General features: G+C 54.0%; 5 protein-coding genes across 5 annotated transcripts; 4 read left to right on the top strand and 1 right to left on the bottom strand.

Annotated features, from left to right (window-relative positions):
- Positions 1–53: 53 nt before the first annotated feature.
- On the top strand, positions 54–1263 carry BO70DRAFT_364861 (SNUT3/LISCH7 family protein). Its single transcript, XM_025543918.1, has 2 exons — positions 54–612; positions 667–1263. Exons 1-2 carry the CDS (start codon positions 291–293, stop codon positions 1056–1058), a joined length of 714 nt encoding a protein of 237 aa, XP_025396435.1. The 5' UTR covers positions 54–290; the 3' UTR covers positions 1059–1263.
- Positions 1264–1504: 241 nt separating this feature from the next.
- Positions 1505–2805, top strand: BO70DRAFT_297735 (NAD(P)/FAD-dependent oxidoreductase; the record flags this gene model as incomplete). The annotated part of the gene is made up of 2 exons (XM_025539578.1): positions 1505–1544; positions 1613–2805. The coding sequence occupies 2 exons, from the start codon at positions 1505–1507 to the stop codon at positions 2803–2805; spliced, it is 1233 nt and encodes a 410-aa protein (XP_025396434.1).
- A 290-nt stretch (positions 2806–3095) lies between these two features.
- Positions 3096–5933, top strand: cwh41 (mannosyl-oligosaccharide glucosidase; the record flags this gene model as incomplete). The annotated part of the gene is made up of 7 exons (XM_025544910.1): positions 3096–3342; positions 3429–3908; positions 3975–4132; positions 4180–4225; positions 4285–4663; positions 4717–5626; positions 5685–5933. The coding sequence occupies 7 exons, from the start codon at positions 3096–3098 to the stop codon at positions 5931–5933; spliced, it is 2469 nt and encodes an 822-aa protein (XP_025396433.1).
- Positions 5934–6058: 125 nt separating this feature from the next.
- On the bottom strand, positions 6059–6890 carry BO70DRAFT_431710 (MMtag domain-containing protein; the record flags this gene model as incomplete). Its single annotated transcript, XM_025548264.1, has 3 exons — positions 6059–6321; positions 6398–6759; positions 6853–6890. The coding sequence occupies 3 exons, from the start codon at positions 6888–6890 to the stop codon at positions 6059–6061; spliced, it is 663 nt and encodes a 220-aa protein (XP_025396432.1).
- Positions 6891–7439: 549 nt separating this feature from the next.
- On the top strand, positions 7440–10334 carry BO70DRAFT_399209 (uncharacterized protein; the record flags this gene model as incomplete). Its single annotated transcript, XM_025546850.1, has 6 exons — positions 7440–7535; positions 7613–7620; positions 7685–7733; positions 7799–8616; positions 8677–9410; positions 9490–10334. 6 exons carry the CDS (start codon positions 7440–7442, stop codon positions 10332–10334), a joined length of 2550 nt encoding a protein of 849 aa, XP_025396431.1.
- Positions 10335–10620: the final 286 nt, after the last annotated feature.

Below are 10620 nucleotides of genomic sequence, written 5' to 3'. Positions count from 1 at the left end.
ACGCCTTCAATCTCGGGACTTGAGTTACGGAGCACGACCTGCTCGATCCAAGTCAGGCTACAGCCACCCTGAGCCTAAGACCCTTAATCAATTGATACCCCCACAGGAAGCCCCAGCTACAGATGGTTTAGCTACTACCAACAATTACCGCATACGCTCCTTCCACTTTTCTGCGCCCTGACGCCCTTTGCGGAGAAAACAAAAATCTCCCTCTGTCGAGATTCCTTTCATCGCTCACACCTTCAACGGGACCACGTCTCGACATACCGCAGAACTATCTAGCCGCAGAAATGACGGAACCTCCGGCGAAGCGTGCCCGCAGAGTCGATAGCTCTACCATGTGGGATCAGGATGACCGGAGGACGCGTTCGCCTGGCCCAGGCTCGGAATACACCAGGCGGGAGCAGTTTGCGAAGGATGATAGGCGACGCGACGGGCCTCGTGATGACCGAAGATATCGCTCCAGATCCAGAGACCAGAGGGACAGGCGACGAGATAGGAGCTGGTCAAGAGATCGTCATGACCGTGACCGGAGGGACAGAGATCGCGACGGGCGGGGAACGAGGGACAGGGAAAGAAGCACGAGCCGCGAGAGACACAACGACAGACGAGGTACGTGTTTTGCTGCCGATAGTCATCCGACTCGGTTTCTAACATCCCACAAAGGCTACCCTCCAAAAGGAGACCGGTACCGGTCGCGATCGCCTATCCGAAATGGCAACAGGAACCGATCCCGAACACCTCCTCGCGGCCCACGGGGCGATCACAGGAATGATCGTCGGGACGCTCGCGCCCAACCGAATGGCGCTACGGACTCAAAGCCCGCAGGAGATCATTCGAAGGATGACATGGACGTGGACAGTGATGGTGCTGGCGGAGATGATGATATCGAGGCGATGATGCGCCGATCCATGGGATTCTCCCGATTCAGGAGCACGAAGAATACCAAGGTGCCGGGGAACAATGTCTATGGCGTGCGGAAAGAGAAGAAGACGGAGTACAGACAGTACATGAACCGTCAAGGAGGTTTCAACCGGCCTCTCAGCCCTTCAAGATAACGCAGATGAATCCGCATCGAGGCCTCCCTTTACCTTTCAAGTCTTCCCCCTTTTATCTTCTCTTCGATGTTCAATTTTCGCCGTTTCCCACATCTACCATTTTTCTTCTGCCAGGGCGATATCAATTTCCATGGGTTTGCAACATGCATTGCTGGCGTAAGATGGTTGGCTTCCATTTTCAATGTCTTTAAAATATCCAAGCAAATAAGATACCTTACAAATCCTGTCTAAGAGCCTGCATTGGTTTTCTTGCGCAATTTAACCAATCCTTATCAGTATGACAGGAAAAGCTCGGCACATGACCGTAGTGACGTATGTGCGTGGCTGTATGGTATAAGTTCTCCCTCCCACATGGACTCCTCCGAGGCACCAGCAAGTTCTTCCCCCGCTTCACCATTGTGGCTTCTCTAAGACTCCTGGGCTCCCGAATCGCGCCGTACCGCAAGATGTCGACCACTGGCGACCGCCGTGAAATTGTGATTGTTGGTACGGATATACTTTCGTTTCTTCCGGGTTACCCCGCATCCACGATTTGTGCTAACAGCTCTCTTAAGGCGGCGGTATCATCGGGTGCTGCTCTGCCTACTACCTGACCAGGCATCCTTCCTTCGACCCCTCACGCCATTCCGTCACTCTGATCGAGGCGTCCGAGATCGCAGGTGGCGCATCGGGGAAAGCGGGTGGTCTTCTGGCATTATGGGCATACCCGAGCAACATCGTACCACTGAGTTACAAGCTGCACGCAGACCTGGCGAAAGAGCACAATGGCAAAGATCGCTGGGGCTACCGAGAAGTCAACTGTGGGCAACTCATTGCAAGAGGTCGCCCACTCAGTGACAAGAAAGAGGCAGGCGGAGGTGGGAGCAAGAGCTCGGTCTCTCTGCAAAAGCGGAGTGCCGATGCTCTGGGGAAGTTGAAATCTGCAAGAGTTCCTCAGGACTTGGATTGGATTGAGCCCGAGCTTATGAGGGGATATGAAAGCATGAGTGACACGGGGGAGACTGCCCAGGTCCATCCTTACCTGTTCACAACCTCCATCGCCAAGCTTGCTGAAGAGAAGGGCGCAAAGATTGTCCTGGGCTCAGTGGATGACATCGGTTACTCCGAGGATGCGGTCCAGTCCGTGACGTATACCGATAAGAAAACTGGTGAAACCAAGAATATCCCTGCAACAGATGTGGTTGTTGCGGCCGGTCCTTGGACAAGAACGGTCCTGCCAGAAGCTCCCATCTCAGCGACCCGCGCGCACAGCGTTGTGATCCGGCCCGTCAGGCCGGTCAGCGCGTACACGCTCTTCACGAATATTGAAATCCCGGCCAACTTCGATCCCACAAAGCCCTCCCGACCAACGGTGGCGAATCCAGAAATCTACGCTCGCCCAGACGACACAGTCTATGCGTGCGGTGAAGGCGACCAGACTGTTCCGCTTCCAAAGACATCGGCAGAAGTTGAGGTGGATCAAGCGCGGTGCCAGGAAATCATTGACCAGGTCGGCAGCATCTCCGATGGGCTTCGCGACGGGGAAATCTGCGCCCGGCAGGCTTGCTACCTTCCTAACGTGGCCTCTGCGCGCGGAGGTCCATTGGTAGGTCATGCTGGTGCCAAGGGATTGTATCTCGCTGCCGGCCATACATGCTGGGGCATTCAGAATGCGCCGGGAACCGGCAAGCTCATCAGTGAGTTTGTCTTTGACGGCCAGGCTAAAAGCGCGAAGATCGGATCGCTCGATCCCAGGAACTATCTTTAGAATAGAAGCCCGTACATAGAGTTTTTGCTACTGACAGCAGTCATACGATATCTTGCATGTCTTGCAAGTGCATTTATAGTTCTCCGTAGCAGGAGCTTGCATGCTGCAGGACCCATCGGCAGCGGAGCTTGGGCCACGTAATTTGCGGAGCGGAAGGCGGCCGTTGTTCCAGCAGATGCCACATAGTATCTTCCAATGCAAGTCAACTTCCCCGGTGCCAATCTCTCCCACCAGGGTCATCCTCAGTTCCTGAGGCTCCAATTCGCTTCTTGATGCTTTCGACCTAGAAAATGCATCTCTCCAAGATATCCACAGTCCTCACACCGTTACTCAATGCGGTTGCGGTGCTCTCCAGCCAAGCTCCCGCCGATGACCTCTCCGTCCTGAGCCAGGAGGTGGCAAGGACCAACAACCAGTCTTTGCTATGGGGCCCCTACAAGCCCAACCTCTACTTCGGGGTTCGCCCTCGTATCCCGAACAGTCTGTTCGCAGGATTAATGTGGGCGAAGGTGGACGATTATGCCACGGCGCAACAAAGTACGTACCGGGAAGAAGACCAGCAACAACGAACCATCCCCCACCAATCCTCTCCCGACGAGGCTCCTGTACTGACCATGTCCAAGACTTTAGACATACCTGCGAACAGAATGAAGGAATGGCCGGATATGGCTGGGACGAGTACGACATTCGGAAGGGTGGCCGCCAGACGATCCATGACGCCGGAAACTCCATCGATCTGACAATTGACTTCGTGAAGGTCCCCGGTGGACAGCATGGAGGCAGCTGGGCTGCCCGTGTGAAGGGTGTCCCTCGCGAAGATGCTCTCCCTGATCAATCCACCACTCTCGTCTTCTATACTGGGTTGGAGGGGCTTGGTAACTTGGGTGTTACCACCGAGACTGAAGATGTCCGCGGCTTCGAGGGCGATGTTAAGTTTACTGGTTATACGTCGGAGCTTGGTGACTTCTCCATCGACGTTACTACCGGCCCTGAGAGCAACGAGCACCCTGAGCACGGCCACCCTACCTATGACGAGAAGCCCCTGGACCGCACTCTGGTGTCGAGTCTGAACATCCACCCGGAGCAGATTTGGCAGACGAAAGGTTCGTATCCACTTACTGGAGACCGCGTCGGTTCTCAATCGGAATGATTTCTAACAATATCTACAGTTATCCTTTTCACGCAGATGAAGAAGGAGGTCGACGAAGTCGTCAAGGTGTACGGGGCGGAGAACCCCCCGCCGCCATCCCAGCTTTTTGCCATCAAGAACGAGCCCGGTGATGGAAATATGCATCTCGTGCAGAAGGTCTTCCGTGGCGCTTTCGAGGTACTTATCCGCTGGTGTCAGCTCAAACCCATTGCTTACCTTCCTAGTTCGATATCCTCTTCTCGTCTGGATCTTCGTCGCAACCCGTGACCTGTAAGAGATACCTCCATTTTTTGTATCTACAATGAGCCTATGCTAATGAGTTCGATCAGCCGAAACTTTGACTGAGAAGATCGCAAGTACTTCTCTTGAATTCTCTGAGCGGTTCGACAAGGTCCACCCGCCACAAACTCCTTTCGACACTGAGGAATACTCCGAGTTCTCCAAATCCATGCTCTCCAACCTTGTCGGTGGCATTGGGTTCTTCCATGGTACCGATATTGTGGACCGTTCCGCAGCACCGGAGTATGATGAAGAAAACGAGGGATTCTGGGAAGAAACAGCTGAAGCTAGGGGTCGGGCGCAGCCTATTCTCGAAGGGCCAAAGGAGCTCTTCACCAGTGTTCCATCCCGTCCGTTCTTCCCTAGAGGGTTCCTCTGGGATGAGGGTTTCCATTTGATCCCTGTCATTGACTGGGATACCGATCTTGCGTATGTTCCTTCCGGTTCTGTTTCGTCGTTCCAAATTCGCTAATTCCAACAAGGCTCGAGATTGTGAAGAGCTGGCTCAGCCTCATGGACGAAGATGGCTGGATTGCTCGCGAACAGATCCTTGGCTCCGAAGCCCGCAGCAAGGTTCCGCCTGAGTTCACAGTCCAGTACCCCCATTATGCGAACCCCCCGACACTTTTCATTATCCTTGAGGCTTTCATTGATAAGCTGGATGCGAAGAAGAATGCTTCAATTCAGACAGTCGCTGAGACCGAAGCGGCGGACATCTTCCGTTCTGCCTACATTGAATCGGCGGAGTTGGGTGATGCCTATATCCGCTCAATCTATCCTCTGCTCAAGAAGCATTACCTCTGGTACAGAAGTACCCAGAAGGGTGATATCAAGTCCTATGATCGCGAGGCGTTCTCCACCAGGGAAGCGTACCGCTGGCGAGGACGTTCGGTTCAGCACATCTTGACCTCTGGATTGGATGATTATCCCCGTGCTCAGCCTCCTCACCCCGGTGAGCTGCACGTGGATCTGATCAGTTGGATGGGAATGATGACTCGTGCCCTTCGTCGGATCGCCTTGGCTATTGGAGAGACAGAGGATGCCGAGGAGTTTGGCAAATACGAAACCGCCATTGAGAGAAACATCGATGACCTGCACTGGGATGACGATGAGCGTACCTATTGCGATGCGACCATTGACGAGTATGAGGAGAGTGTCCACGTCTGCCACAAGGGTTATATCTCCATCTTCCCCTTCCTGACGGGCATGCTCGGTCCTGATAGCCCTCGGTTGAAGGCCATCTTGGATTTGATTGGAGACCCCGAGGAGTTGTGGAGTGACTATGGTATCCGCAGTTTGAGTAAGAAGGATGAGTTCTATGGCACTGCTGAGAACTACTGGAGGAGCCCCATCTGGGTGAACATCAACTATTTGGTGCTCAAGAACCTTTACGTGAGTTATTCTCTGATCTTCCGATAACTTGTGTATCCTTGCTGACCTTTCGTTCTAGGACACTGCTATCGTACCCGGTCCTCACAAGGAACAGGCCCGTGATCTCTATTCCAACCTGCGCAAGAACCTGGTTGAGAATGTTTTCAGGGAATGGAAGAAGACAGGATTTGCCTGGGAGCAGTACAACCCCGAAACCGGAAACGGACAACGCACGCAGCATTTCACCGGCTGGACCAGTATGGTGGTGAAGATGATGTCCATGCCCGAGCTGCCCGCCAGCGAGCAGAAGGGCCACGACGAATTGTAACCCGATAAGAGGTGAAGTGTGTATGACACAGTATATCATAGCCTAGATTATCATATCAAAGTCTGTACAATGTTGAATCCAGAACGCCAAACCCTCTAATAGTATGCGTAGCAATGGACGGCAAGCTAGAGCTCAGCGTCGTCGATGATAGTCAGAAGAGTCCTTCTCCCTCGGGGGGTTTCGATGCCGGTCCTCTCGGTGTCTCCTGTGTTCATCGCGCTTTCTATCTCTACTCCTTGACCGTGAGCGCGAGTGTCTTCTCCTGTGCTCGCGATCGCGATCGCGATCGCGGGATCTCGTTCTCGATCCGTGGCGATGACTCCGATGATGACGTTCCCCCTCGTCTCGATGTCTGCGATGCCTACGTTCCCGGTCTCGGTCCCGGTCCCTGTCCCTGTCGCTTGCTCGATCACGTCTTCTGTCCTTTCCTGGGCTCCGACTACGACCGCCGCGGCGGGACGAACCGTACCCAACACCCTTCCTTACACCATCCTCCTCCAAGTCCTCACCCGCTGCGGTATCCAGGGCTGGGTTTTGGCCTTCCCTATTGCCTAGCGGAACCATGTTGGCGTTATCTGAGGATTTGGTGGGCACGGGAAGACCCAGCGCTCGTGCCATCGCTTCTTCTTCGGCTTCCTTGACGCGTTGTTTCTCCTCGCGCTCCTTTCTGGCCTGGTCCTCGTCGTCGGCGTCTCCTTTCGCATACCAGGATAGATCCTTACCCTGTTGCCAACGACCCACGGGAGCCATGAGCGAGTGGCCGAGATAGTTCTCGCGGTGCGAGGAGTCCTTGACGTCGGACCATTTGAAGTCGCCGCGGCCGCCGCTAGAGGGAGGTATGATGGTTAGTTTCGGGGATTGTCTGCATGGGGTGTCCAGAAGACGGGGGGGAGGGGGGGGGTAGAGGGGGGCCACTAACCGACTGCCTTCTTTGCGAACTCCAGCGACCAAATCCATCTCGAGTATTGAGTGAATTTACCCTAAAGGGAGGGTGGTGACGAAGTGAGGGAGAAGTGATGGATGGCGAGAGTCGAAGCTGCGGGAAGACCAGCGGGGGCACGTGCACGAGCTCGGCCTGAGGCGGCGAAATACGGGGTTGGGTGACTTCATACCAGCCCGTAAGTTTCGTAATCGCGCCCGACTTTGCGATAGAATATACATGTCTCCTCCTTGCGACGTCCGCTGTGATCGCTGAACGAAGAGCAGCAGATCCCCTCTGTCCTGCTGGCTGGGACCTTGACTCACGCCCATGACTTCTTTTTCCTTTTCGTCCTCTTCTGCAGCCCTGTAAAGCAATATCCCAACTATCTCCGTCCGCCTTCAAGTGATGTCACTTCCATTGGATCCCAATACCCCTCGGCTTCTTTGAATGTCGGACTCTCTCCGCCCCCATTTCCTCCGATTCGCACTCTTCACCGCGAATGTTTGATCGTCGGACATATAATTTCGCGGCTACTATCCTCTCTTCCACTCATTTCCTGGCGAGAGCGACTGCGGTGCGCCAGCATGGCGTTCACTAGCAATGCTGCTAAACAGCCCAAGGCCCGCCCCCGAGAAGGTCTACATCTTCGGCCCCTGAATGTCGAGAAAGGGACGAAAAGAGTATGTACTTTGTCCTATCTTATAGATCTGGAGATGCCGCTTGTTGGGATTGTGTGCGTGGAACTGACTTCGTCTAGTACTCGTCGTATGTTCTCTGCTGCCACATGATTCGCAACGGCGTTGGTAAACCATGCTGAACAAAATTGCAGAGCAGACGATTCTTTCCCTCCGCAAACTGCTACATGGAGGAGTAACTTGGTATTTTTTTGTTCTCTATTTTTTCCCCTCTGCGCTCACGTATATAGCTGCTAACCTGATCAAAGATTGCGCTTTCCCAGCGCCATAATTTGCTCTTCGTCGCCTACAGCCACCAAATTTATGTCTGGGAGCCATCTGGGCCGTTCCAGACGCTGGGGAACAAGCCCGAGATGATCATCACTCCGGTCGTCAAGGAGCCTGGTGGGAGTGGCTATATCTCACCAGCCACGCCTCATGCGATCAATAATATCCTTGTTGATGATCTGGGTCGTGAAGAGGTTTTGTTGCTTGTCACTGATTCTGGAAATATATGCGGTTACCGCGTTGAGGCGATATTCTCTGCATTGCGGAGAGCTGCCGCGAATAAGGAGGATCGACCCCTCGATGGCACTCAGGTGGATCCATTCTTCATGGAATATGTCGAGGCCAGTGCATGGGGTCTAGCTATCCACAAATTCGCGCGCCTCATTGCCGTGAGTGCGAATACGGGCCTTATCACTGTTTTTGCGTTTGCGCTGGTGAATCCCGCTTCTGGTAACAGCGCCAACGCGGGCTATCATCCGGAGGATGATGAGGACTTCACGGATTATGGTCAAACCTGGCTGGATATCAAGAATCGAGAACAGTTTGTGCAGCTTCAACATCTGATGCCATACAAGCATCGCACGCGGAATATCAGGCTGACATATACTGGTCATTTTGCTAATATCCCTTCGGTTGATTTCCTGAACTGTGACCTCGACCCCAACGGCACCTGGATGGTCAGTACTGATATCGATAACAAGCTTCTGGTGTGGAAAATCTGGGAAAGTCTTGGCCCATTCAACGTCTATCACTTCAACGATATTTCCTTTAAGTCTTTTCCAGAAACATTACGGAGCGAGTAAGAACACCTCGCTGGAATCCGATCCGAGTCCTCGCTTGTGGCTGACCGAAGTAGCAGTGAGCGTGGCTGGACTGTACTTGCCCTGGACCCACGGACCTTTCATCTCCTCAAATCCGCAGAAGAAGCCTGCGGTGGCCCCCCTCAACGGCGCGTGAAGAACGGCCAAACTGTTTTCGACCTGACGAGAGCGAGTAGTCGGATACCCAGCGCTTCGCAGATCTATAACTATTTCCCACCTGCAGTCAAAACTGAGCCCGAACAACCAGTCTTACCGGACATCTTTGCAGCAGATTGCTGCATTAGTAGACAGAACAGTATCTCTCAAACTGCTTTGTCGACGCCCGCGGATCTTTTAGATTACAATAGATCTTCCACGATGAATGGCAGCATTCGCCTGCCGGACTCTGTTGATGGATTCAGCCACCGGGCTGTCGACGGCTCTGCATATGGAGACAATCTGAGCCGCGACGGCTCTGACGCCGATCAGAGTACGCATAATGCCCGAATCAGCGGACGTTTTCGGCGACTCGATGACACAGATCAACAAGCTGATACGTTGCCTCGTCAACTCGTTCCGGGAGCCTTAACGACACCGGAATTTCTCCAGTTCGCGCTCATTGAGGCTCTTGGTGGCGGTGCTCCCGATACCGAATACTACGACGATGACAGTATGGATGACTACTCCCCCGACGAGGATGAATACCACGACGATCAAGAGATGAACGATGCGGGCAGTAGCTCCGGCGAGGGTGATACCTCAACCACCGCAGCAGGATACCAAATCTTCGACCGTATGCCCCACTCTCTTCCTCGCGCCTTCTTTCCCCCTGTAGATATAGATATACAGGAAAGCTAACTGGTCTTCTCCAGCTCCGGCACACTCCAACTTCCCCATCCTTCACTTCTCACACTCAGACATCCGCCTCATACCCCATCCATTCGCATCCGGAGCAAGGGTCGTCTGCGGCGATCCGCTCCGACAACCATTCACCCATCCCATCGCATCCATCCGAGTCTGCGATCGATTCAACATGGTCAAATACATCCCCGAGCACGGCATCGTGGTCGCAGCCTCCCAGAAAGGCCGCGCAGCCATCATCGCCCTGACTGAATCCGAAACCACGGGCCTCTCATTCCGAATTGACTGGATCGTACCCTTTGAAAGCCAAGAGAAATACGGCGACCGCCCCCTCATCCCTCTCCTCGGAATGAGCGTCAGCCCCATCCAGGGCTTCGAAATCCCCCCGGACGTACCCTGCATCCCCCGTGACGTCAAGACCAACGATCTCGCCTTCGAGTATAAATACCTCAACCCCGACGACTCCGACAACAACAAAAACACCCACACCCCTCTCCACAACAGCAGCAGCGTCTTCCAACCCCACCACTCCAGCGACGACGGCGACAGTGACGGTGACGTAGACACCAATGACGACGAGACCAACCACGACCCCACGTTCTCCTACGACGCCGCCAGCGACGACTCCCTCCCTCCCCCCCTTACCTTACCCGAATCCCACGCCCGCGCAACCCGCGCTTACCAGCCCGAGGAAAGCTGGCGTGGCTGGAACCCATCCCGCCGCTATCGCTTGTTACTCATGTACGCGGACCACACCCTCATGAGCTATGAATTCTGGTATAATTGGAACACCACCGATACACCCACTCCCGGGACCCAGAATGACTTCGATGAAGATGATCTTCTTCTTGTATAAGCATTTTTCCTTATTATCTCTCTTCGGGAGAAAAAAAAAATGAATGAACTGGTACATAAAACGCGATAGACTGGAGATTTGAGTACGGGGTGAGGGGTGTGGTGTGATGGGGGTGTGCAACAGAGAAGGAGGAGGGAGGAGTGGCTAGTGAGGGATGGCAAACAGGCAGGCAGGCAGGCATTCTTCATTTATCGCATTTCGGTGGGCGTTTGGAGCGAGCAAGCGAGCGACATTTCGTCGGGTTCAGTCTAGCGCTATTTGCATTCTTCTTCCCTTTTTGTTCCGT

This window comes from Aspergillus heteromorphus (genome assembly GCF_003184545.1).
Source record: "Aspergillus heteromorphus CBS 117.55 chromosome Unknown BO70scaffold_26, whole genome shotgun sequence".
Lineage (NCBI taxonomy): Eukaryota > Fungi > Ascomycota > Eurotiomycetes > Eurotiales > Aspergillaceae > Aspergillus > Aspergillus heteromorphus.
This window is presented reverse-complemented; position numbering and strand designations above follow the sequence as displayed.